General features: G+C 42.3%; 1 protein-coding gene across 6 annotated transcripts in view; it reads left to right on the top strand.

Moving 5' to 3' along the window:
* The window catches only part of PIKFYVE (phosphoinositide kinase, FYVE-type zinc finger containing), a 62,703-nt gene extending 35,557 nt beyond the window's left edge, over positions 1–27,146 (top strand). For all 6 annotated transcript variants that reach the window (XM_065840798.2, XM_071811478.1, XM_071811479.1 and 3 more), the window contains 26 exons: positions 298–405; positions 1,509–1,649; positions 1,921–2,047; positions 3,215–4,401; positions 5,419–5,519; positions 6,689–6,760; positions 8,336–8,507; positions 9,878–10,056; positions 10,530–10,643; positions 11,526–11,634; positions 11,747–11,901; positions 12,421–12,511; positions 13,337–13,397; positions 13,955–14,098; positions 14,260–14,380; positions 15,490–15,585; positions 16,293–16,376; positions 16,834–16,925; positions 17,569–17,733; positions 18,250–18,309; positions 18,749–18,925; positions 19,614–19,717; positions 19,942–20,070; positions 21,350–21,611; positions 22,890–22,964; positions 23,933–27,146. In XM_065840798.2, the coding sequence (XP_065696870.1) occupies positions 298–405; positions 1,509–1,649; positions 1,921–2,047; positions 3,215–4,401; positions 5,419–5,519; positions 6,689–6,760; positions 8,336–8,507; positions 9,878–10,056; positions 10,530–10,643; positions 11,526–11,634; positions 11,747–11,901; positions 12,421–12,511; positions 13,337–13,397; positions 13,955–14,098; positions 14,260–14,380; positions 15,490–15,585; positions 16,293–16,376; positions 16,834–16,925; positions 17,569–17,733; positions 18,250–18,309; positions 18,749–18,925; positions 19,614–19,717; positions 19,942–20,070; positions 21,350–21,611; positions 22,890–22,964; positions 23,933–24,048 (4,242 nt within the window). In that variant the 3' untranslated portion in view covers positions 24,049–27,146. The remainder of the gene's footprint in view (positions 1–297; positions 406–1,508; positions 1,650–1,920; positions 2,048–3,214; positions 4,402–5,418; positions 5,520–6,688; positions 6,761–8,335; positions 8,508–9,877; positions 10,057–10,529; positions 10,644–11,525; positions 11,635–11,746; positions 11,902–12,420; positions 12,512–13,336; positions 13,398–13,954; positions 14,099–14,259; positions 14,381–15,489; positions 15,586–16,292; positions 16,377–16,833; positions 16,926–17,568; positions 17,734–18,249; positions 18,310–18,748; positions 18,926–19,613; positions 19,718–19,941; positions 20,071–21,349; positions 21,612–22,889; positions 22,965–23,932) is intronic.
* Positions 27,147–27,525: the final 379 nt, after the last annotated feature.

Here is a 27,525-nt window from a genome sequence, read left to right on the forward strand (position 1 = left end):
GACTTTAAATAAGGCAGGAGGTCAAGGCAGAAGTGACCTGGGTGGAGGCTTCAAGGTGTATCAAGACTTCAGGGTCCTTGGGGGTTGCTGTAGAAACCTCTAGTGTTGCACTTACTGGATAGTAGCTGTGAAATTCCAACAACTGGGTGTCGCTTCTTTGTAAGGAGGAGGAATGTGTAGTTGTGTCTGCAGGGGGGAGGATAACAGAGACGGAGAAGTCTGTCTTTTTTTCCTTGTCTACTTTTTCCCGTCCAGGTGTTTGTATTTTTGCTTTAACTATTTTTGTGTCTTTCTTAGATGAACTCCTGCTTAAAAAATCCCAAAATTCTTCTGCTGAAGTGCTCAATTGAGTATCTCTATCGAGAAGAAACAAAGTTTACCTGCATAGACCCTATAGTACTTCAGGTGAGAACATGCTTTTTGTTCTTGGTTAAAATTGCCTGAGGTCTCGTGATTCAAACAAAATGATGATCTGGGCACATCTGGTTTTGGTGTTGTTTTGTTTTTCATTGTGTAAGCTGGGGTTGAGTGAGTGGGATTGCAGAGGAAAGAGAAAAACTTCCTCTTCTAGTAGCAGTGAGCTAAAAAACTGCTGCAATAAATGCAGTGCAAACTTGCAGTCTTGGGCTGAGGGGTTTTGTTACCTATATTGAGAGTGATCTTCTGATCCTCACAATTAAATGCAACATTTTAGGAAACGCTTTTTGTTTTTAATGATACATTGTTTAACGAACATAGAGTTCAGTAGGTCAGCGCTAGATATGGTTTAGGTGCGCGAAGAAACATTAGAAAAGTTGGTGTAGGTAAGGATTAGGTTGCACCCGTTTCTTGTCAGGCTTGGAAAAAATGGAACAACCACCAACCTAAATGTCACTTGGGAACATGTGCCCTGCCCTGTAAGCAGGGAGGTGCCTAAAGTATGAAAACGCTGGAATGGATAGAACTTCTCTTCGACACTGTGTTCTTGTCTGAGAGTCAGTCTTTGGGTGTTTGCCAGGACACTTGTAACAAGGTGCTCTACTGAGTTTGGGCCATAACATTTGTTTCTGTATTTGACTATTTCGTTAGCAAGTATTCAAGACCGCTTCTGTTTGTTTGGTGATTAATAGACAGGATTACGGGTATGAAAGCTTTAGCAATAAAACTTGTCCTGCCTAGTGAGTTGGTTTTCTAGTAGAAGCTTAAACTGGGACCTGTCCTTTGTCTGATTGAGGCAGATGTATCTGCTATGCTTTCTAAATATTGATCTCTGATTATTTCAGTGTGTGCTTCAGAGCATGATCGTAACTGTTTGTGTATCTGCGTTCAAGTCCTATAGGACCTTCTAGCAAAAGCTTTGTCTTTGTGACACTAATGTGAATGTTCAGGATGCTCTACTTCTAGCACCTTTCAAACATATAGGAAAGGTCAGCATAGAAATGAAAAAAAAAGGTAATATTAAGCATTAAGTGTTTTTTTTTCAGATGGGTTTGCAGCAGTTAACTGCCATACTTTTTTCCTGTCTGCAGGAAAGGGAGTTCCTGAAGAATTACGTGCAGCGGATAGTTGATGTCAGGCCTAATTTGGTCCTTGTTGAGAAGACTGTGTCCCGAATTGCCCAAGACATGCTCTTGGAACATGGTATCACTCTGGTCATCAACGTCAAACCGGTGAGTGCTTCCTGTGAGAGTCAGACTGGGCCTTGTCATGGATCTCTGTAACTTCTCCTTGTAGCAAATCCCCCGAAAAAGCAAAAAGTTGTCTGATTTTTCTCCTCCAACCAAATTCTTGTATGTATTTTGGATGTGTGTTTGTGTGACTGGGTATAACCCAGAGTTTGTCTCAGTGAGAGGTTTCCTGGATCACACTGGCTTTCTTTTTTTTCCCACTATTTTTTCCTCTTTGCACTTCACACTCTTACTGTTCTCTTTATATTTATAGCAAGTGTTAGACCGTGTGAGTCGAATGACCCAGGGAGACTTGGTGATGTCAATGGATCAGCTGTTGACCAAGCCACGTTTGGGAACGTGTCATAAATTTTATATGCAAGTTTTTCAGCTACCCAATGGTGAGTAAAGCTTGACGTGTCTGAACTTGTGTGTGAAAGGATAAATGCTTTACTCTTCCCAACTAGACCTGAACTTTTGGGTACCTTGTGTGATCAATTATTATCCTTCCTACTCATCTTTCTTCTGTTACATCTTAGCACTACAATGAACTGACTGTGGACAAAAATGCATGAACTTACTAAGATAAGACACACTAAATTTTAATTAGGCTGGCTTCTTCCTTCCTAACTGTTTTTTCTCTTCCCACCACTCTGGAGTTTGTCTGGTCCAACTTCCTGTTCAAAGCAGGAAGGACTAATGTCAGTGCAGGATCAGATTTCTCAGGGCTTTGTCAGCCAACTGTTGAAAATATTGCAGAACAGAGATTTCATAGCCTGTCTGGGCACCTGTTCCATTGCTTAGCCGTCCTCCTCATTAAGAATTTTTCCGTGTGGGTACCGAGAATTGTAGAACAGCAGAGACTGGAAGTGACCTCAGAAGAGCATGTGGTCCAAGCTTAACATATCCAGTCAAAATTTGCCTTGTTGCAATTTGTGCACGCTACCCCTTGTCAGTCATTGTGCACCTTTGAGAAATTGGGTTCCTTTTCCCCTGCAACCCTTTTAGGCAGTGGAAGTCTGCAAAGGAAGAAGGAAGAGGTGCTGCTTGGCAGGTTACCAATGGTGCTGGCACACATAGATGCTGTTGATGGAAATCTCTGTGGAAATGCAATCTTTACATCTCTTCCACTTCACTGTGCCCCTTTGCAGCCTTTAAATTTTCCTCAAAATCTTCTAGGCTTTTGACTTGTAAGGGTGAGCAAATGTGCCTGGGAGGGCAGTGGTTCTTTAGCTTCACTGCTGCAGAGTCCACAGTGATCTTAGAATATGCTGTTTAGACCAATGTGTTCTGTGTGGCCTTCACTTGGATTTTACAATGCCTTATTTTACAAAACTGGAAAGTTTTTATACAAAATGCTTGTTTTACTTGCAAAAATAAGTTGTTTCTGTACAGCAGTGTGAATTTCTGCAGCTGAATTGTGCTACCGATATTACTTGCTCTTAGTTTCTATGAGTCTCTTCAGCGTGAGATATGCAGGAGCAGGTTAACTATAATTGTCATTCTGACTTCTGGGTTTGTTTTTGGTGTTTTTTTTGTTTGTTTTTTTTTTTTTTTTTGTCTTCTAGATCAGACAAAAACCCTGATGTTTTTTGAAGGGTGTCCCCAGCACCTGGGTTGCACGATCAAGTTGTGTGGTGCTGCAGAGTACGAGCTGGCTCGTGTCAAGGAGATCCTGATCTTCATGGTCTGTGTGGCTTATCATTCCCAGCTGGAAATCTCTTTCCTTATGGATGAGTTTGCCATGCCCCCAACTCTGACCAAAAATGCCTCCTTTCACTCCTTAATTGAGGAGCCAGGAGATGAAAATGAAGAACAGAACCTCTTCAATGGTGAGGATTTCAGCACAGCAGTCAGAGACATTGAACTGTCCTCTGAAAAGCTGCCTATGATCTGTGAGTCAGTGCCCTCTGATGAGGTCAGCTTGCTGGAACAAAGAGGTTTGTTTGAGAGAGGCGACCAAGAAAACAGTCAACTGGAAATGGCATCCTCAAAACAGCAGGAGCACCACAAAGGGGAGTCACCATTTCCAGTGTTCAACTCTGTACCTGCTGCAATACCTGAAACTTCCCTGCTGCCCCTCCATGGCATGGACCAGCACTTGGGCACTCTGGATAGCCAGCCACTGGAGCCTCTTCAACAGGCGGATGATCTGCAGGAGTCCAAGAGTCAGATGAGAGTCTTCAGAGACCCTCTCCAGGATGATACTGGTTTATATGTCACAGAAGAGGTGGCTTCTTCCGAGGATCGTCTCAAGACTTACTCCGCAGCATTTAAGCAGGAGCTGAAAGATGTCATTCTCTGTATTTCTCCTGTGATGACGTTCCGTGAACCGTTTCTTTTGACTGAAAAAGGCATGAGGTGCCCTGCCCGGGAATACTTCCCTGAGCAAGTTTATTGGTCTCCTCTCCTCAATAAGGAATACAAGGAGCTGGAGAGCAGAAGGAAGAGACAATTATTGCGGGATCTCTCTGGACTACAAGGGATGAATGGGAGTATCCAAGCCAAGGCTATCCAAATCTTACCTTCTCATGAGTTGGTTAACACTAGAATAGCAGAACATGTAGGTGATAGCCAGAGCTTGGCCAGAATGCTGGCTGACTATCGGGCCAGGGGAGGGCGGATACTGCAGAAAAGCACAGATCCCTTTGCCCAAAGTAAGGATGTGTCTGGTGTCCCTAGTGGAAAAACTGGGTGCAGAACTGAAGAGGATGAGAAGGGACTGACTCAGAGTGAATCCTCGTGGTCTCATAAGGTAAGGTTCAAAGCTATGCTGCTGGAAATGAGAGTTACATCAGTTTCTCCTGGTAATAGAGAAGGTGTGTCTTGTATTAAATGTCAAACCAGAGTTTGTTGTTGTTGTTTCTTGACTGGTTCAAAACTGTGGTTTAGATTGCAGCGCTCTGGGCACTTGAACAAGCCAATATAACCAGGGACTGTGTGGATATGAGAGAGCAGAACGAGAGTGACTGCAAAATTTCCCTGAGAAGCGGTTTTGAGACTCCACTTTCTGAGAAATGCACAAAGTCAGCCCAGAATCAGTGTGTATCTGAGGAAAAGGATCTTGGGATTTTCTTGAGCTGGAAGCTGTTCTGGAAAGACTTTATGAACAAGAGCAGCAGAACTCATTTCTTGAAATAGTCAAACATTTTTAGTCCCTGAGCCAATCAGCCTCCAAGTTCATGAGAAGTCACTTTTTAACTGTTGCTTAAATGTAAATTTGTGTAGCTTCGTAGGCCATAATCTTACACATGGTAAGACTAGCCCTTGCTCTGGATCAGACTGGTTGATGCTGCTTTAAATTTATTCAGTGATCAAAGAAAAGTATTTGGTAACCTCATAGTTCTGTAGGGTGTGGAAGGGGAAACCGACTCCATTCCAGCAGCACTGTGGTAAATCTCTTCACAGAGGACAGAAAGTTGAAATGACCAACTGAGGTATCATATATTGGTGGAGTTTTGACTCCGCAGTGTCCTAAACTTTTGGAGATTCTGGATATTTGTCTTGGGGCTTTTGTTTTCTGTTCCCCTTAGCTTGCTTTCCGCAGAAACACGTGTGAATGCATTGGTTTCATTATGCATATTAGTTATGCTGTTCCAAAAATGACAGCAATTATACATGGCACACGTCTGCCTGAAGCTCAGAGATAATACAAGGCTAATGTGTACAAAAGGAGCAAGCAGAGATTCCTCTTTAAATAAAACTACTAGAATAGAATTTTGTCATCAGGAGGTGTCTGTAACCAGTAAATGGGTTGTTTTCTCTCTGCCAGGTGGATTGCCTGAGTCCAGTAAACCATCAGAGGCTCTGTGTTCTCTTCAGTAGCTCTTCTGCTCAGTCCAGCAATGCTCCAAGTGCCTGTGTTAGCCCCCGGTATGAAAACTGCTCCTTTCTAGCTTGTGTCATTGCTGTGCTTTTTCCTAAGTCAAGATCAGCGCTCGCTTCATAGTGCTATTGTATTTCTTTGAGGACTTCTGGGTAGGTTGTGCCCATCCTGTCACGGGAACTGTTGCCAGAAGAATTTTGGCTTGCCTGGTCAGGCGGATCCAGAGCAGGATCCCACAGCCAGAGTCGTCCCCAAGCACAAATGAGAAAGCCCAGCCTAAAAGTGAATGCTTGAGCTGATCCTTTCACTACAGAGTAATGTATGTGTGGGGAGGGCACTGTGTGCAGTCTTGTGGGGAAGAGTTGGTGATATAAACACAGAAGAATGTCCAAGGGCAAAAATAAGCCTTGAGAGAATCTCAGAATGCTTCTAGATTGTATTATCTGTGAGTGGCAATTGACTGTTTTGTTACCTTTCTTGTATTATAGTCAGGGGCATTAAGAGCTTTAACTGTATATCCAGTTTAGGGGGTTTTAATGTATTAATTGTGTGCAGCATTACATGCTTTTAGCTCTGCTGAACAGGAGAGGTCTTGGTGTTTCATCAGCTAGCTCAGGTGAAAATATAGAGATGGCTCCCTTACAGTGAAAGGTCTGAGGTTACTGTAAGAGCTTAGGAATGAACCAAAAAAGGTGGTAATAAGCTCACTAAACAGCAACAATAAGAGGATGTAAATTATTGATACTAGAGATGCCTGAATTGTGATGCTTAAACTGATACTTCCATGTTTTAAGTGCCTTGGTCATATCAGGTTCTGAGAAAACAAAAGTTACTATCAAATCTTCTAGAAGAATAAGGTTTTTCTAAGGCTTTTTTCATCTTCTTTATGTACCCTTTTTGTAACTGTTTGTATGTTTGAGGCTTCAAGCTGTCTAGATATTTGTGCCTAGATGTTCTTGAGCACGATCTTCAAAAGTGCAGTTGAATTGTACGTGACTTTTAAATGTCAAGTCTTAAGATGTTCCAGTAGGACTCTGATCTCTTTATTAGGTAACTTGACAGGAAGGATCTAGGAAAGGTCATCAAGGGGTAAAAAAACCCTTTGAAGGTACCCGGGGCTGAAAACATGCCAGCAGTGGGTGCAGATCTGTGCATTAAGGGCCATTGCTGCAAGTGGCAGCATCCACCTTCTAAAGCTCTTATTTGTCTGCTTTAGGATTGTGACCATGGAGTTCTATGGGAAAAATGACCTGACCCTAGGGATTTTTCTGGAGCGGTACTGTTTCAGGTGAGGAGAAACTTATTCGAAATCTCATTCTAAACAAACCAAAAGCTTTTGATAGCTCTGTGAAGTTGACCTGCTGCTGTCTTCATAGACTCGACTTCTGTGCAATTAGATGAATAGCATGCAGAGCTGGTTGTATCCTGGTAAAGCTTACCACTTACATCTGTTGCTCCCTTTTGCTTTATTATCATGCTGTAGTGAAACAGGACCCGGATTTAAGAATCCACTTACCCATGCTCACTTCTGACAAGCAAACACATCCCCTGCTTTCCCACTTTGGCCTTGTCACTCTTATTTCCATTAATGAGGAAGTGGAAGAGATTACAAAACAAGACATATGTTCATAAAGGCAAATATATTCATTTAGCATTTTCTTGTAGCAATTAGCGCTCTAAGGGCCTAGGTAAGAGTGTGAGCATGTATTCTGAATCGCTGTTCTTTTCCAGATGAGCAACTGCACTCATCTAGCATTCTGAAGTTCCTGTTTGAACTTTCATACAAATTCTGGAAAAAATACCTGTTCCTTTAGTGTTATCTGAAGGTCTCAGAGTAAAGCTTTGTCATATATGCAAGGTGGCTAATTTTAATGGTCCAGAACACTTTTAGGCCTGACAAAGTGCTGTGTAATTTATTTCATCTGACGAAGGTGCAAGTTGTTACATTTCAGTGATAACCAGCACTAGAACCCCATACAGATTCTCAGCAGGCTGTGAAGCTGGATAGGCAGCCTGTGTCTCCTTAAAAGAAAAAATTGCTCTGCTTTCTCCATTGGCTACTTGCAGTAGTAAAATGTTCTTTATGTTCAACCTTTTCTGGAGGAACAAGTATTTCTGCTTGTGCTGATCAATAAGGAGGAGCTTAGCTGTCCACTTTTCTTGTTTCTCTCTGCTGACTAGCTAGTGTGTGCTACAGTGAATGCTTCTCAATCTCCATGGTTTCAGTAGGTTTTTTTTTTCATTAAGTATGTAGGGTCTGGGCTTTTTTAGGCCCTTTCAATTTTTGAAGAATTCCCTATTTCACTTTGGTACCAAAACTATTCAGCTTTTATTTTTCTACTGTCAGTCTCTGTTTTAAACCCATCCAAAGAAAGGTCATGCATTTTTCTGTTTAAAGACATTATATGGCACCATTTTGCTCACCTCTTCCTTCAGGAGCTGAAACGTTACCATTTTGAAGGCTCTTTGGCACGTCTTTGTACTCAGTAACCTTTGCTCTGGTACACTGGCAAAGGGGTCTTCTAATTTGCTGCCAGGGGCTTCCAGATGCCTGATCCATATTTTGTGGACTGTATGGAATATGTTGGTAGAAAGTGATTCATTGTAAAAAGATTGTGATAGCAACTGGTATCCCATCACTGCTTTTGGGACCCATACAGCCATTGCTGGCAAGGGAAATTCCCTACACGCTGCTTCTAAATGAGTATAATACAGTTCACTCGGTAGAAACAGCCTTCGCTAAAGGCTTAGGAAACTTGTACAGTAAAGATAAATAGTACCATGATATTAGAGATGTTGAGCTGGTTCTTCAGCAGTGCCTAGCACATGATCACTCATATGTGTTTTCATTTCTCTCTGTAAGGCCCTCCTACCAATGCCCCAGCATGTTCTGTGAAACACCGATGGTGCACCACATCCGCCGCTTTGTTCATGGGCAAGGCTGCGTGCAGATAGTGTTAAAGGAGCTGGACTCCCCAGTCCCTGGGTACCAGCACACCATTCTCACATACTCCTGGTGTAGGCTGTGCAAACAGGTAAGTGTATGGACTTAAGAATCATTGTTATTCCCCTTTAGTATTCTCATTGTGACTGGCCTTCTATGGAAAGGCAGGTTTTTTTGAGAAAGTGCTCATCCCTGGAGCTGTGGCTAAACTATCACAAAACCTGTAACTGATACAGATGTTCTCACTTACCTACAAATTCTTCTTGTAAAATTGGGGCTGTTGAAGGTGAAACTTCTTGTGTTAAGTAGTACTGTTGGAAAGTGTCCAACCTTGCTGTGAGAGGGTAGGTTTAAGTGGAGCTGAAATATTGCTGGAAACTGCTTTCTGACCCATGGGAAAAATGGAGTTGCCCTCTTAAAGGTGAAGAGTATGGTCCCTGCCCTGCAGTGAATCAGTATGAGCATCAAAAGAGTGTGTGTGGGGGGAAGGGCAGACACTGAGACCTACTGGCTCAGTAACTGGCTGAAGCCACCTGGTGTTCTTTGATCTGCTGTGGACCGGACGGTCTGCATTGCGTCAGCATGATGTCTAGACTTCCCGTAGTATTCATTAGAAAGTAGGTAAAATCATTCATTAGAGGAATGATAAATTGCTTTAAAATACACAAGATAGTAACACTGTATATTATCTGGAACTTGTTCTGTAATTTAGCTAAGAAAACATTACTAACTGGATACTCATCTCAAGCTAAACATTGTAAAATTTAAGAGCCTTTAAAGAGACAAGAACAACACTTAATTAGAAAAGATTCACACAGTGCCTGACATGCAAAACATCTCAATTACCCGTGTGGATGACTCATTTCGCCTACGTATGCTGCCTTAAACATGGGTGTTGGATGTAAAGATACCTGGAGAAAATTAATGTAATTGCTGAAGGCAAGCCCCAAGCTGCTGTGTATATGCCTGTTCTATAACCTTTTATTTCCATGTGCTCCTGTAAACACTAATATCTTTGTGGCTATTATGAATGTATGAAGCAGTGGCTACTCTAAGCTTGTAAGCACTGCTGAAGTTGAAATATACTGTAGAGCAGTACCAAGGTATTTGTAGATGAAGAATCACCAAGGAAAAAGTATATGATGAAACCACTGCTGCTTAGTGGGTTGCTTGGAAATCATCTTTATGCAGAAAAATGGCATCCCAGATACAAGCTTCCATCAAAGATGTGTTTGTACCTCCCCAGTTTATCACCCGTCATCATCAATTAACAGTTGTTTATCCAATTTATTGTAACTATGTGTTGGCCTTAGCTGTGCAGAAATGCTGTGTTTGTTGTTGAGTGTGTTTCAGGGTCATGGGCTCTTCTGGTAGTAGAAATACTAGATTGCTGTCTAGGTTAGCCTGACCTTGATCTTGGTTGAAGGATGAAATTAAGACACTTGGTTTTCTACTTTTCAGGTGACACCAGTTGTTCCTCTTTCCAATGATTCTTGGTCTATGTCTTTTGCAAAGTACCTTGAGCTGAGATTCTATGGGCACCAGTACACTCGAAGGGCCAATGCAGAGCCTTGTGGTCACTCCATTCATCATGACTATCACCAGTATTTCTCCTATAACCAGATGGTGGCATCTTTCAGGTGAGGTCCACTGCTGGAAACTTCCTTCTAGTACTGTGTGAAGCATAGAGCTCCAGTAAGGATTCATCAGACCTGTCCTTTACTTTGGGTACAGCATAAGGTAGCATAACTGCATGAAAACCACAAGTGCAGGGTTGCGTGCTGGCTTACAGGGCGCGTTGTGGGTGCTATCACTGTCCTGGATGGGGTGGGCAGTGTTCCCAAGAATGGGTGGTTCCAGTTCGTGGTACAGAAGGAGAACACTTTTCCCTGTCTAATCTCAAACTTCCACAATTTTCTTTTTGCAACGTCATCTGTGGTTTTCCTCTTTGCCTAGGGGATATATGAACAGGGTTTTATTGCTACTAAAATAGCTAAAGCCCTGGACACATTGGCAGTGTCCCTTTTCATATAAGGGCCACAAACAGTAATATGGTGTAGAACTAGTACTGTGGAGGTGAGTTTTGTTAATAACTGTTTTATTGCCTTCTCAGCTACTCTCCAGTCCAGCTGCTTGAAGTGTGTTTCCCACTCCCCAAGATCTACATCAAACGGCAGGCTCCATCAGAGGTTACTATTTTGCAGGATCTCAAGGATTTCTCTCAAAAGTAAGCTTTGTTTTTTATGCCTTCCTCAGATTATTTGTAGTTTGGACAGAACACAAAACCGGTTTTGGTAGTATAGATAAGACTTGCTAAATATTCATTTTTAATACAAAAGTAATGGTTTTGAACTCATTTGTATGTGCATATACTTCTAAGAGAGGGTGATACAGGAATCTTCTTTATTACCTTTACCTCCTCTGTCTATACTAATGACTCACCTTCTCATCTGGTAATAATTCAGCTTAAACACAGCCAGTAGAAACTAAGATTCTTCTCTTCTCCATCTCTAAATGTTGCACTGATATTTGAGTGATGTAGCATGTTTCTGAATTATGTTGCCAATAGTCACTGAAAGGTTGACTGTCAGCTGGTGTCTGAAGTGTCACCTTTCCTTACTAAATGCCTTCTCAAGCACGACAAGTATTCCTAATTCCTCCCGCTAATATTAAAAGTGGAACAGGGGAGGTGGTCCTAGAAGGTTTAATCTGAAAGCTGCAGCTGACACTATGTACCCTTACCCTAACATTCCTTTTTGAAAGATCTGACCAAGTTTAAATCCTGCCTTCAGCCCAGGAAAAGTGCAAAAGCATTGCTCAAATGTATTGTCCGAATAGAACTGTTTTCATTATATTGGTCATGTGGCAACTAAACTCTGTAGTCTGTCAGAGACATTGCCTTTGTTAACTGTTGAATATGGCAACAGCAGTCAGTCCAGTATCTTCTTGTAGTCTTCTTGTATTCAGTGGGACAACCTACGTTAGAAGACTGTCATATATCGTCTTTTGTATTCTTAAATGCTAACCTTAACGCATTCAGACTTTTATTAAAGAATGTTGAAGGTGTTCCAAGTACTCACAGCTTAACTCTTTGCACCCCTATCGGCAGGGTGTCACAAGTGTATCTTGCTGTTGATGATCGCCTTGCTTCTCTGAAAACGGATACTTTCAGCAAAACAAGAGAAGAGAAGATGGAAGACCTCTTTGCCCAAAAGGAGGTAATGGACTGTTTCTGCATCAGCAGGCTGTAGGCTGCAAAGTGTGTGGAGAAGCCCTTTGGATCTGGTGTCACCTCTGGTCACAGAGCACTGACAGTTTTTCTTTTGGCAGATGGAAGAGGGAGAGTTTCTAAACTGGACTGAGAAAATCCAAGCGAGGCTGCTTTCATCATCGTTAGACACGCCGCAACAGCTGCAATCCATTTTTGAGTCTCTGATAGCTAAAAAACAAGGACTTTGTGAGATGCTACAAGCATGGAATAATAGGTAAGAGGACACATGTTGGAATCGTGAGCAACACTGATATTGTGTTGATTACAGACAAGAAGTAGTTCTTTTGTACTTCCTGTAGTGCAGTTGCTATATATAGTGTTTTATGACAGCTTGTGGTCAGTGTCCTCTACTGGTTAAGACCACAGAGTTGGTTGATTGAAGCAGAAGATCATTTTGAGGCCAGGTAATAAAAGTATTATGTTCTAGAGGACAACTTACATCTGAGAGAAGAAAGTGTCGTTTGAATAAAGGGGGAAGGATGGGAACACAATTAATTGGGTAAAATTATTTCGGAGCTAAAGAAGATGTTCTGCTTTTGGCCATTTGAAAAATGGCTTTGACACGTATTAGCGACCATCTCAGTTTGCCATCAAGACTTGTGAAGGCATGCTTGGCTCTCTTCTAGTATGGAGAAACTTCATAACTTGTGCCTTTCACAGCTAATAGCTGTAACATATTTTGATTAATTTTTCTCTTTTTGTATGTGTTTGGTGTTTTTTTTTCTTTTTTAAGATTACAGGATCTCTTCCAACAAGAGAAAGGGAGAAAAAGACCATCAGTACCACCCAGCCCTGGGAGACTGAGGCAAGGTGAAGAAAGCAAGGTATGAGTAGAAGGCTAGAAGCTACTTGAACTTTTTTTCTGGGGCAACACAGTAGTCTTAAGACTGGCTTCAGTTCACTTAGTAAACCTGTTTTACTGCATCATGTAGTTTTCAGCTGTAAAAGCTGGAATTTTGTGTTAGTATGTGTATCTTTTCCTAAAGATGTGAACCAAGAGCAGAAGAAAACAAAGCATGAATAGGCTTTGATGGTTGTCTGTGGTGGTGATGTAGTGTTAATCTGAATACCAACAGCAGGGAGCTGCGCTCATTGTCAGGTGTATGCCTAGATAGGAAGGAGGTCACCTTGTTAGGCCTTAGGCTGTTGCCCATCAGGTTTATCCCTTGTGAAAAAGAAAAGGCAAAAAGTATCAGGAGGGGCAGAGCAAACAACACAGGAAGGACTGATAGCAAATCTGCAGGTTCGTCTCTGTTCTGTAATGTGTCCTGTGGGATTTGGCTGAGGAGATGTATAAATAATTATTGAGCTGCTGGATTTGCTCTACTGCTTACATATGTGTCCTTTCCACTTAACACACGTTTGTCAGATGCTAAAACGCACTTAACCTTGATCTAGCGACAAGTAGGTTTATATAGAGGAAGGGTGTACTCTTCAAAGCAGCATACAGAGATGATAGCATTCATACACATCTTGTGAAGCTGAATTGCTCTTGCCTTGTCTTTTCCCTGTGATGGCAGATGCAGTGACAGTGCAGTGGGTGGGGGCGCTCTCTGGTGGTACATCTGCTTTTGCAAGTGTTTCACAGAGGAAGGGATACAGGCAGAAAGAGCTTGACATCAACATTGATATTTTGTTTTTCTGCCTAGATCAGCAACATGGATGCCTCCCCACGCAATGTTTCTCCAGCGCTGCAAAATGGAGAGAAAGGTCTGTTTGTGTGTTTGTTTATTTATCTGGTTATTTTCCTTAGGCTGCCAAAAGCAGCTTATTGTAACTCTTTACATGACATAACACGAGAACCTTCGTCAAATTTGATAATTTTGAGAAAGAGTGAGCCCTACTTATTATTAGGAAAGTGGAGTCAGCTTCTGATATGAAGCTGAATTACTAATGATACTACACTGGCCAGCAAGGGTTTTCCTTTGAACTTGAGTTTAAAAACTTTCAAAGGCTTTCTAAATAACTGAATAAATATATGGAATTTAGGAAATGCCCCTCATCTCTTCTGTGAAGTGGTTATGGGTGCTGAGAGGCGTATCAGCAGTTTGTGGGAACCGAAGGTAATGGGTATAAATGTGTGCATCTTCTGGAGGTTCTGTGTGCTACAGCAACCAGCCCACCCATTCCTTTGCTCTGGGTGGCCTTACCTGCTTTTGAAGTAAAAACTTCTTGAAAATAGCTGCTAGTGATAGCTTAGCCTGAGAGCAAGAGGTATCGCTTCTGCCAGCCATGTAAAATTCTTTCTTCTGTTCTTGTACTCTCAGAGGATCGTTTCCTGACTGCTTTATCAAGTCAGAGCTCCGCAGGCTCCACCCATCTTCAGCTGCCCACCCCTCCAGAGATGCTATCGGAGCATATGACTGGTGCCAACACACTGTCTGAACAGGATACAACAAGCAGCTCAGAAGGTATAGTTCAATTGTGGTCTTGTATTCCTACTTCTCTGTGTCAAGTGTTTGAGATCCGTTTGGAAATGACAAATTTGGTAGCTGTGGTCTGCAACCTTCCTTTTGAATTTACAATTCAAAGTTTGGTATTGTGATGCAGGCTTAACTTACCTCTGTTCCAGATGTGTTTGATGGACACTCACTGGGATCAACAGACAGCCAAGTGAAGGAGAAGTCTACTATGAAAGCTATTTTGGCTAACTTTTTACCTGGAAACAACTATAACCCCATTCCATTTCCTTTGTAAGTACAGCATAGTATATATGATGTACAAAACCAGCAGCCTGATCAAATTGCAAACAGAACCCTGCATGCTTCCTCTGCTCAGTATGTGATTTAAGTCATCACTTGGGTTTGCCTCTGAGTAAGCTGTAGAATTTCTCAAGGCAAGAAGGTTTTCTGTGTCCTTTCTAGGTGTTTGTAGGTTACCTGCTTGTCTTATTAATGAACCCTTGTGCATATATGTTATCAGTTTCTCCTCCTCAGAACTCTTGTGGGAGGAAAAGGGGTGGTGGGGAGGGGGAAAACAGTGCCTTCTAACTTCATTGCTGCAGGGAGGGAGCAGAAGTATCCTTCTGTAGCAAAGACTCACTAAAGCTACATGCTTGCCTCTTGTTTTTGCCTCCAGACCTCTCCCAAGGGTTGGACTCAAATTGGCATTGTTTGGGTGTAGGTCAGGTTCAATGGCTACTGCATGTGCCCTCAAGCCCCCCTCTCATGTGAAAATGGGCAGGCTGGAAAGTCTTTCAGCTGCTTGGTCTGCGTGCTTTGTAGTGTTTCTTGTTTGACATGAGCCTAACGTTTGGCAGCCTGAGTTTAACTTCTTAATCCTATCCCTGGGGCAGTAGCAGAGGACATGGGCTAATGAGGTGAAATTAAATGACTGGGCCCTACAGACAGTAAAATAAAATCAATCTTACAGAAACCCAGGAGGCTTTTGGGAATTTTCTGTGCTAAACTGCTTGTTCAGAAAAGAATCCAGGTTTGTCCCCAAACTTCACTCTGCAGGCTATGCTGCAGGACAGTCAAAATAACCACAGGCAGGTTTTGGTGCTATTAGAAACAGTGGCTGCTAAACAGAAATACATTCTAACTTGGAGCTGGTCTTCTGATATAAGGAGCTTGCTTGAAGTGGTAATCGCGCTAACACGTTGCCATTTAGATTTAACCACATAGCTATGAATGTGTTTGTTGGGAGAAGCTGATCTGGGAAGCTTTGGTTCCATGCTGAGACTTACAGCTTGTGCCTGGGAGTGCAGTGATGAGATCTGGGTTTTGACGAACACTTAACCTTTACTTTCCACAAACTTTTACAATCTACTAACACTCTCCTTTGTGTTGTTTTCATTTAGCGAGCCAGATAAGCACTACCTAATGTACGAGCATGAACGTGTGCCTATTGCAGTCTGTGAGAAAGAACCAAGCTCCATCATAGCTTTTGCTCTCAGGTACTGGTGTGATTTTGCTGTTCATCTGACACATTTTGTACTTTTACAGCTTTTCTGTGCAAGGAATATTTAAATCCCAGTGGTAGGAAACAAGCATGACAGAATTTTTTCACTTAGCTGTGTTGAGAGTTTCTACCAGAGCTAAAGTTCTCTTCTTTTACTACTGAGATATGGAATGTAGATTTTTCCTACTTGCAACTGGATTTTGGGCTTTTCTTGCTGAACTGTGACACACAAAAATTGTGTAGTGTTCCCTGTAATGTGATATTAGAGAAAGAACTGCAACTAAACTTTGCTCAGCTTTCCAGCCTGGGGGAAGTTCAGGTGAGCTAGGGAACAACAGTTAACTATTCATACTGCAGTCTGTCCCTTGCCTGCCTTCACATGGGGCAGCTCTTGAAACTACTTGGCTCTCCAAACCAACTGCAGCAATGAATTTTGGGGTTTGTGTTTCACGAAACAGCAGACTGTTAACGAAGTGGGAGAGGGGGAAACAAGGAGGGGTTTTTTCTGCAGTAGGATCTAGAGCAGCTTCTGTTCTAAGGGAGCCAAATTCCAATTGTAAGAAAAAATGAAGGGAAGGGTTTTTTTCCTACTGTGGGTTTTTGTTTCTGGTGGTTGTCTCTGAACAGAGTCTCCCAGAGAACAACTGACTTTCCTTTTTTTTTTTTTTTTTTTTAATTTATTTTTAAAATTTTCCTCTTCAGTTGCAGGGAATACAGAAATGCCCTGGATGAGTTGTCCAAAGCATCTCTGAAGAACAGTTCTGAAGAAGGACTACAACCAAACAGGTTACATGCAGGAACTACAGTACATAAAATGTGGTGAATGAGCCAAAACTAGGATGGGGAAGTACCCTTAAAGTGTGCCTCTGTTCAGATCTCTGCTTTCTGATGGAATCTAACACATTCCAGTATCTAAGTTTCCATTTCATGCTGGGGACTATTCTGGCTCCATCACCTGATTCCTTGGCCGTGTGCATGACAGGGATTACTGGACCTGCTGATGTGTCCTGTGGTGATGGATGGAACTGTTGCTATGGAGCCCTGAGAGGTTTTTCTCAGAGGTGGAGAAGCACAACTTTGCAGAGTCCTACACTTTGACAACTTTAAACTGTATCCTCTGCCCTTAGCAGTACATGGTGTTAGGCATGGAGGAGAAACAAATGAACCAGGAGTATAGCAATAGTGTCTTGGGTGGCAGTATTTGTTGGACTCATTACTTTTATTCTTTTCTTTCTCCTTCCAGCATGTCAGACAGCAAACCAAAGAGCAGTAGCCCTGTCCGCCTGCCTGAGGCTAGCGTGGGTCCTTCAAATCGTGGTGCAGAACCAGAACAGCGTAAGACTGTTTTGTCAAAATCCTGTCTGTGGTACTAATCTCAGCTCAGACTTGAGTCCACTTAACCTGGTTTCTGGCTCTTGTGAAAGTTAATTTAGAATAAAGAAAATGCATTCCAAGTTAAAATTCTGACTGGTCTTAGAGTTGACTTGATGTAGAATGTTGGGGGGTGTGTGTTTGTTTTTTGAAGTCTATGCCGATGGTGGCTTTCTCTGATTCTTAGCAAATCAGGGAATGATAGCCTGATCTTATATGTTATGATATAGTGGACCTTGGGTGGTTCTTTAGTCTAGCCTGTTCAGTGCAGTGATGCCCATGTATTCTGACCTTTTTTGGCACTGCCTTGTTTAAAACATGGCAGTTAAAATCTTTTGAAATGGAGAAGTGAGCTTCTTACTATGTTAAAGATGCTCATGTTTGGTTTGTGTTTTCAAATAACATAGTGTTCCAGAATGCTACTCAGAACACTAAATCAGCTAAAATGATGGACCTTGGTTGCCTGAAGACTAGCAAATGAGTTACAGTTGAATGGCATCACTCCTCCAGTTAGAACAATGAGTGGAGAATACTCATATGAGTCATGCTTTTATTAAACTGCCTGTGGAAACACCAAGATAAACTTCTTGATTCCTCTTCACTGTAGCAAAGAAACCATCTGGTGTTTTGTCTTTCTTCCGTGGCACGGGAGGGAAGAGCCCAGACCTGTCTTCCCAGAAGAAGGAGACCTTGCGTGGTGCTGACAGTGCTTACTACCAGGTTGGGCAGATGGGCAAGGAGGGAGCAGAAAACCAAGGAGCAGAGTCTCAAGGTACAAGACTGAGTGCATCTTCTGTCTTGGACTGTTATTTCTCACCAAATCCATTTGTACTTGCAAGGCCCAGAATGCATTCCTGCTCAGACTTCGTCAACAGTCCAGGATTACTCAACATGCGTTGAAAATGAATTATTTGGGCCTTAAATGTAGGTTTCTCCTAAAGATATTGCTTTGCTTTATGAGAAGAGATATAGGGTCTTTCAAACCGTGGTGACTGTAGGAGCATTGAGTGGTCTGGGCTTGATTGCCTTTGGACTGACTTGACTCTAGTCAAGCAGCCCAGTCTTTTGTCTTTGTTTCCGGTTTAACATTGTTTCAGCTCATGGAAAATGAATGAATGGAAAACAAAGAAAGCTTGTACTTAATGTGTCCCATGAACAGCAGGGCCCTTCTAGCATGCATATTATATAATACAATATAGCTGTAATGCGAGTTTACAACTAGTATCTTAGAAGGCTTTCTCAGTAAAAATAAAGAACAACGCTGACTGAATGACTTCTGTGCTTTCAGATGATGTAGATGGAGGAGATGGACAAAAGAAACAGCTGGTGAATCCCCATGTGGAACTCCGTGAGTAATTGTAAATAATAACTTGAAGTCTTAGTTGACAAACTCCTTCCTGCATGCAAATGTAATGGAAACCTTCAACTTAATAATGATTTTTTTCTTTGCATTGGGCAGGAAGGAAAAACAAATCAATAATAGAGCAATGCAATGTTTACTTATTGTAATCAATCTCTTGGCAGAAATACCCCATAAAACTTTCTTTAAATTTTGTCTGGACACTTTCCCATGGCATATACTATGAGCTAACCTAAAGGGAGTTGACTTTCCTGTATGTTTTCCATTTAAATCATATTGGTTTAAAGTTCCAAAGTACAGCAGGTGTGAGAGAGGAATGTTTAGCACAATAATATTCTTCTAGACATTAGTAAAATCTCTGAGTGTCAGCTCAGGTAGTCAGTGAGTATTAAATGCTGTTAGTGAGGAAGAATTTTGTTTTTTCCAGAGTTTTCAGACGCGAATGCCAAGTTCTACTGCCGGATTTATTACGCTGGGGAGTTTCACAAGATGCGTGAAGTGATACTGGGGAGCAGTGAAGAGGATTTCATCCGATCCCTCTCTCACTCCACGCCCTGGCAGCCACAAGGTGGCAAATCTGGGGCTGCGTTCTATGTGACTAAGGGTAAATGCAGCTTCTTCCTCCTTTGTAATTAAAGGATGATGTTTTAGGGGGGTGCTGGTTAATGTGTAGTTAAATCCCTGATCACCTCTAGTCAGTTAAGTGGATTGTTCTGGTGTCTTCAGCATCAGATTATTTGTCTTTTTGTATGTGCAGGAGAACAAAATGTACTTCTGTTTTTCAGTAGTAGCAGGTAGGGAGGCCAGTTGAGCAGAAGGGTTGTGCTCTCTCAGGCAGGCTTCAGAAAACGAAACTTGAGTATAATTCAAGGAAATCTGGTTATTATAGGCACAGTGTTTCCTATAATCCCACATGCTGTAGTTGATTTTTAGGATTTTTTTTAAACTGTGGCTGATTCTAGGCCCCTGCTTAAAACAAGTCTTGAATGGAAGGGTCTGTATGTGGTTTCTGTTGTCTGTGTAGGAAGTCCATATAGCTGAGGAAAATGTAACTTAGGCAGTCTCTTCTCCCAGATTTGCTAGAAAGATTCATGAAATCCAGAAAGGCTGAAATTCAGAATACATGAAGTAAAAAAGTTTCTAGAAATGAGCTTCTGTAGCCAAGCATTTAAGAAAATTGCAGTCCTTTAATTTTTCAAACCACTTGAGCTGTGTGACAGTACTAAAGAACTTGTAAAGAATATATCGCTTACTGTATGTAACCCTGCTGCTTCTGTCTGATGTTAAAACAGGTGATAGATTCATCCTGAAACAGATGCCTCGTCTGGAAGTCCAGTCGTTCCTTGACTTTGCTCCACACTACTTCACTTACATCACTAATGCGGTTCAGCAGAAGGTATTTTTAAAAAATTACCTTTTATTTTAGGCAGTGTCCTGTATTTTACAACCAGAAACAGTTTCCATTAACCCCTTTCATTTAAGTAAATGTCAGAAGGTGAAAAGTGGGGATTTTGCTGGGGTTTCTAAGCTGTAAAACAGCCAGACAGAACAGTGGCACCTCTAGTGGTGGATTGCCAATTGCCTGTACACAGAGATTTTACCTCGTCTTCTCTTCATCAGAAGCCCACGGCACTGGCCAAAATCCTGGGGGTATATCGAATTGGTTACAAGAACTCTCAAAACAACACTGAAAAGAAGCTGGATCTGCTTGTCATGGAAAACCTTTTCTATGGCAGGAATATAGTTCAGGTGAGAACCAAGCGTCCGTTCCCTTGCAGCACAGTTCTGAACCAGAGCAAGTGCAGGGTTACCAGGACCCATCTGGGTAACTTCAAACTTTGCTTGTGCTGCTCAAAGGTGACAGATCGTGCCTGTTTCCTTGTTCTGTGATCCTCCATGACTTCATGCCTATGTTGCCTAGTGCAGGCTTCCGTTTTTAGAAGTCTTATTTGTCCCTGTATCTGTGGTGTCCGAGAGAGCATCACCAACCTAATTAGGAAAATGTGAAACCTTTTTGCAGAGTTTTTAGAAGAGCTGAGATTGCAGGCTGATTTGTTTAGAAGGAAGATGGTGAGCTACTGTGTAGTGAGGGAGCAAATAACAATGTTTTGAACCTGCTGTTTTCTTTCTGAACTGCTTCATGCATGGGACTAGATACAGAGTTCAGTCTTGTTCTTAGTAAAGTGACCTTTATGAGGCAATAGAATGAAGATCTTAAAATGATTGGGGAAAATTATCTTCAAATACAGAGGTGATGCTGAAAAGGAAGCTCAAACAAATGTCACTTCTAAAACTAGATAGTATCAATTCTTTCCACCTTCCCTCTGAGTGCCTGACCTCAAACGGGATGTTTATGGGAGGAAGTCAACTGAGGGAATTTTAGATGTAAAAGATGTGGGTTTTCTTTTTGTTTGTCTGGTTTTTTTTAAATCATGAGGGTGGTCAGGAACTAGAACAGAGACCAAACAGCCTGTGGACTGTATCCCTGAAGCTGGTCAAATCTTGACTGGACAGGGCTTGAACAACCTTCTCTTATCAGAACCTGCTTCAAGCAGGGCATAGGACTGGAGACCTCCAGAGATCCTTCCCAGCCTAATGATGGTCTCTGTCTTGCCTTGCTGACAGATGTTGAACAGTTTTTCATGCAAGACCCACCTCCCTCTGCAGTGGCTTTAGTTTTGTCAGCATTTGAGTCTGTAGAAGCTGGCTGGAAAATTGAGTTTACCCATACAATATAAAAATAGGGACACCCTTTCTCCCTTAAATGAGGCTAAATATTAATGAAGTAAGTTGCCTAAAAATTGTGAATTGAGGCGGCAGAGCTTTCATGTGGGGCTTACATGCTACTGTCCACTCAGGAAACTTTTAATTTTTGTAGTACAAAAGTGTTCTCTGTTAACTGTGCTCTTCCTGCAGAGGAGGAAAGAGTTACCCTGCTGTGCTGCCTTCTCAAACACTGCAGTTAGGTGTGTTAAGTCTTAAACCTCACAGAACAATGGAACGAAGTAGTGCTGTTCTCCATTTGCAGGTTTTTGACCTGAAGGGCTCCCTTCGGAACAGGAATGTTAAAACAGACACAGGCAAGGAAAGCTGTGATGTAGTCCTATTGGATGAGAACCTCCTGAAGATGGTCCGGGACAATCCTTTGTACATCCGCTCCCACTGCAAAGCTGTGCTGAGAGCTTCCATACACAGTGATTCCCAGTTTCTGTCCAGCCACCTCATCATTGACTATTCCCTGCTGGTGGGTTGTGATGATACCAACAATGAGCTGGTTGTTGGGATCATTGGTAGGTTATCTTTTATATTTTACTACTTTTAGCTGGTAAAACTCCTTTCTGCTGGTTTAGATGTTTGTAATATTCTTAGATCTGTACCACCAGCACAGAGATGTGTGTCAGGAAAGGTGGTCTTCTCCATTGTGGAATCTCACCCTCACCTGCCATGGGTATTCGAAGTGGAGGCAGGAAATCTTCTCTCCAGCTTTTGGATGGGCTTGTGTTAGTGTTTGCACTACGAAGAATATATGCAGGAAGCATCACAGGGAGTGAAAAAGCAGTTAAGTTGGTGTTTAATCAATGCTTTGACTCCAGTTGAAATAGGGGAGGTTATTTGTGTACTTTTATGTGTTTAAAGTTACGTTCAGTAATGTTTATGTAGCCATTGAAATTACAACAAGTGGAGGGGATCCAGTATTGGTAGACGATAGCTAAACATCAGAGGATCACTTGTGATCAAGTAGTCTGACCTATATAATGTGGATGGTAACACAGTCATTACGTTGCCACATCCTCTGACTTGTGGCTGTGAAGTAGAACCTCATCTTCAGACAGGCAAACCTGTGTTGTGCAAAAGACTTGCAGGATTTGGAAGTGACTCTTGGAAATGAGATGCTCAGAAATGCTTCCAGATGAGATCTCAAGCCAGGAGCTCTGGATTACTGTTTTTCTGATAAAGCTTGAAAGATATTCCAATAACACTTCCAGTTGAGAATTGAAGTCCCAGCTACAAAGAACTGCAAGCTGTTATTACTTGCTAACGTTGCATACTTCTGAATGTTTGGGTAAATGAGGTGAGACTCTGCTCCTTCTATACATGTGGCTTTTAGCTGTCCTATGCAAAGTCTTGCCTGATTGAAGAGTATATTTTACATGATGTTTAAATCTAACAGTTCCTTCAGTGTGGTGATAACAGCTGTTCATGATCTGAAGGGGCTGGTTTAACACAAGTATCTTCAAGAATAGAGAGCACACCTGCTGCATCAGACTATTGCCATGTTCTCTAAATGAAACCCTGAGAACTTACAAGGTAGTTAAGCTAAATTTGTGGTGGGGCCAGAACAAGAAACCATTAGCTTGGACTGAGTTTGAATCTGAGGTCAGAATCTCTACCTATTTTAGATCCTAATGTGATACAGGAAAGTTTGATCTGTGAAGACTTATTTTATTTGTAGGCTCTATTGTGTGGGACTCTGGGCCTTGGGGGCGAAGTAACAGTAGTTAATGCACAAACTGATATAGCAGATATGACACGCTTGTGTGTTTGGGTTTTTTTTTCTATTGCAACAGACTATATTCGCACTTTTACCTGGGACAAAAAGCTTGAAATGGTGGTGAAGTCAACTGGCATCTTGGGAGGACAAGGTAAGTGCAGAATGAAAGCACGACTTTTGATTGTGTTTCCTTGTTATCTGGAAGCTTCTCATAACTGTGCTGATAAAGCCACACCTTCCTCACCATGCAGATTTGCAACACTAGATTAAGTTGTCCAGAACAGGGGAAGGAGTAACAAGTCTCAGGAAAATAATATATATATATATGTATAATAATATAATATTGATCTGCCTCCATGAGTGACCCTTTAAGTACTATAATTACTGGGAATTGGGTAAAGGTCATTTACTTATCAGACTGTTCTTTTCTGTTTCCAAGTTACTGACTGCTTACATACAAACTTAGTCATCCATACAGAGATACTAGCAAAAAACCTTTCTGCCTGGTTTCAGAAGATGTTTTCTGAGTCCAGAAAACCAGGTACACTCTGAGTTAGTGTGGAGGAATCCTTATCAAATGATTGACTACTCCCCATATTTTGAGGAGCTGAGGAGTTCCCTTTGTGGAAGTGAGTAGAGGACCTTTTGTGCAGCATTGCCTGGTGTTGGCCACGTGTTAGTAGGAGGGCTGGAGCGAGAAGGGAAGGTGAACACATGATGTACCACTGCTTAAATGCCTGGAGAAGATGGAGCATGTCCATAGAGTGACATTTTTCATAGGAGAAACTTTGATCTCTGCTGGAAAACCTCAAAGACCTGTAAACAGAAGAACAGAAAAATGAACTGGTTAGGGCTGATGCAAAAAACCTAGAGGGTCCTCCACCTTCAGGTATCTCAACTCAGGGATCTAGACCTTGATCTGTCTTCTCTCCTAAATGCTTAAAATAAAAATTAAAAACAAAACAAGACAGCTGGTAATGCTTGTTGGTTCCAAGACCATTTCATGTACTATATGCCTTCATGATGATGCTGTCTGGTGTTGTAATCTCATGTGGCATGTGTTTGTACTGCAACATCCTCTTTAGCCCATTTCTAACTGCTCTGACTCTTGCACATTAGGTAAGATGCCAACTGTGGTCTCTCCAGAACTGTACCGGACCAGGTTTTGTGAAGCTATGGACAAGTATTTCCTGATGGTGCCAGACCATTGGACAGGACTGGACCTGAATTGCTAAGCTAAAGCCCATATTGGGAAAGCACAAGAGAACAATGACATTATAGGCCACTCTTTTCCTGTGGTCTGTCCAGCAGTAAGCAAGAGGATTGCAGTTCCATGTTTACACTGACCACGTGCATCATGTTGTGAAGTATGAAATTTGCTTTTTGCACTTTAATCCTCTCCTGGAGGCTGATAAGCAAACCAGCCTAGCTAAGGATCTGAGCTGTAAGGTACCACTGGACAGCATTGATAAGAGACATTCCCTCTGTCAGTAGGGAAAGTGATGCTATCTCCATGTAAGAGCACTGGAACGGATACTTTCCAGTTCTTGATGGTGTAGAAGAACCTGATCTCTGTAAGTCTTGCACTCCCTAAGTGGAGTTTAGTATGAGCAGCTCGTGTTTCTGTAGTGGACACGTGATACTGCAAATGTGAAATAAACCCCCCGATGGGTGGGTGAATGAGAGAAGAATGAAGTCAATTCCTGAGTTCTGCTATTGTTGTGGTGGTCTGTAGTTGACCTGTTTAGGATCCATGGCTAACTTGTCCTGCTTATGCTCTGTAGCTTCAATTTTTCCTGGGTTCTGTCAACAGTATTTTTGTTAAAGGCAGCTCCACAGCTGTAATGCTGTATCACTATATCTTTTATGTTACTGCAGTGCAACTGTGTTTATCTGTCATAATTTCATTTTAGCTGAATCCCACAAAAATGGGTTTTCAGTCCTCGGTGTACTGCGCAACCTGAAACATATTCCTTCAGTCCTAAACAGTACTTTGATCTGAATGTTGCCTGAATCCCTAAAAATACACCCATTACCCTTTCCTTGCAGAAGGCACTAAGTTGCTAGACAAAATGAAGCATTACTGCCTCAGCGTGACAACATTCTCCTTAATGAAACCATCGTTCCTGGCAGATCACTCCGAATCCATTTCAGTTCCCCAGGACTGTCAAACAGTGCATTTACCTCATGGTGAAACTTTGCCAGGAGAATGTCTGTCTTGCATTCGTGACACGCTGATGAGAATGAGCATCCAGATCTCATCCCACCATGCAGTCCTAATGGAAAAACTGTTTCTTCAGCAGTATTAGATCTTTCTTTTTGCACCACTGAGATGAATGTAGCCTTTTTTTTTTCTGGAAAAAAACCAAACCAACAAAAACCTGAACTAACAGGTATCTTGTATGATGGATAAGATGTGCAGAGATCTGTGAATCTCTGTTATGATGATAAGCACTTCTTTCCATTTTTATTGATTTTTTTACCTGTTTTTGTAGGTGAAAAGTTTACTTTTTAGCTCCACTATAATGTAGGCCAGTAAATAAGGTGGTTTTTTATGACTTTAAGAGGGAAGAATGCTGATTTTTGGCTTCTACTCTGTGATGGAAGGACTTCAAACAAGCACAGAATCTGGGACAGCGTAGCTCTTTATGACCACCTGCTCATTCTGACCAGTTGCCTGGTAATGCAGTCTTCACCGTACCTGTGGATTCAGCTGTGCGTTTCGGTCACTCCTGTGTTCAGTGTTTCCTTCTGCAGCAGATGGTGCTGGCTCTGTTCAGGACGCAGGAGAAGGCCAGCAGGGAGAGTTGAACTGCTGGCTCCAAAAACAACCAGTGCAGCTCAGATCTGAAGAGTCATTGGTGTTGGAAGTCATCACCCCACTCCATTGCAAAGCCTGGCTGGAGGATGAGCAAAGATGCTGACCGTGAAGCAACAGAAATGAAAGTATTCTCACTTCCTCTGTGCAATGCAATCGCTGTTTCTGCAGGTGCGGTGTTGAAGGCTGCAGTGATGTGTGCTGTGGGAAGGCGACACAGTACTCCTTGCTTCCTCTTGAATCCCTCGGTCCGATACAGTGCATCAGGTACAGCTGGCACTTCTGGGACACACCTTGCCTCCTGTGTTGAAACGCACTCTCAGGATGGCCGACTGTTTGTGAGACCTTGTGTAATGAGGAACCAACCAGTCCATCAGCTCAATACTGCTCTCATTTTCTGTGCTTCTACCGTCTGCCTTGATCCATCGATGTGAAAGAGCATGCCATGCAGCCTGATTCTTTTCTAGTCTCAGTCTAAGTTTACATGTGTTCTTCTTTCCCTCCTAGAGTTTACAGGGAAAAAACTTGACTTGCTTGACCAGCTAAGGTGACCCTACAGCAGCTGGTTATGTTAGGTTATCTTATCTTATCTTCCACCTTTGTCAGTCTGTGGATTGATTGATGGAGCAGGATGTGGCTGACAGGCTGGTCCTGACCAAACTGGAGTGAAGAGCAAACACAGTAGCTGCAATATCAACTGGAATTGGGACATTTTTTGGGTGCTGTGTGACACAAACCTGTACGCATTTCTAGTTCAAATCCCAGCAGCTGAACAGATCTCCTCAAACCATTCCCTTTTCAGAATAAGAATTGTCCTGGCATTTCACTAGCTACGAAGCTGGCTGTCTCAAAAGGAGAGTGATACTTTGTGCAGAAGAGATCTTTGAGAGCTCCTTGTGGGGTGCTGTGTCCCTGCAGCATGCCTGAGGATGTCCTGGGGGCAGACCCTAAGTATTACAAAAGCCTTTTCATTAGATTTTTTTTTTTTTTTAGATTTTGTTATAGCACAGGTTTAGCATATACATGTGTAAACAAATCCCAGTTGCAAATGAAGACTGCATTTCTTCAGAGCTACACTGGCTCTTCTGTTGTGTTGTTCTGAGGCCTTGTGACAAATGTCTAAATCTTGTCGCGGTCAGAAGCGGTGACTTGCCTTGAGTCGTCATGCGGACACTAGAATGCCTTGTAGCAGCCTAGTGATGCGTTCTGTCCCCAAAAGCACACGAGGGACTCTCTCACTGGGTAAGTAGCTCTGCTGGGCTCAGGGGAGTTACTTGTGGAGTGGATGCTCCTCTGTGAGAATGACCAAAACCAAACCAATCCCTCACTAGCAGGCGGCCAGACTGATCATTATTCAAAGCACTTAATGTACCATAATGTATGTATTTCTAATCTACCTTGGTTCAGCTGTATTTTATAAAACTGATGTACTAAACTGTTTGAGAATAACTGCCTTGACTACTTGGAGAATCAAAATGTAATGTATATAGATACAAATAAAGTGACTAAAATGGACTTGAGTGTGTTCCCTGTGGTGGAGCAGTTGGGTCTCATAGCATCCCATGTGCTTGCTCTCAACCCTCGGCTTGCTCTGCAGCACTTGCTCTGTTGGGGTTGCCAGCTTTGTGTGCAGTGTCAGCATGTCTGCCGTGTCTCTGTGCCTTTCAGCTCATCTCTTTGAAAGCAGCAGCACCTCTGGGCAGCTCTGCAGGTCAGCGGCAGGAGAATGTGCAAATAACCAGCTGCTTTTCACCACGCGGTGCTGTGTGAGGCAGGGAGGCAGGTTTGTCCAGCAGATGATGGTGTTGCTGCGTCCCAGTTATTCCAGGAGGCGGAACACATTCCTCAGGAAAAATCTCCAGGTATTTCCATAGTGTTAAGTGGACTGGGTAAA

The sequence above is a fragment of the Patagioenas fasciata genome, chromosome 7, assembly GCF_037038585.1.
Source record: "Patagioenas fasciata isolate bPatFas1 chromosome 7, bPatFas1.hap1, whole genome shotgun sequence".
NCBI classification, from domain to species: domain Eukaryota; kingdom Metazoa; phylum Chordata; class Aves; order Columbiformes; family Columbidae; genus Patagioenas; species Patagioenas fasciata.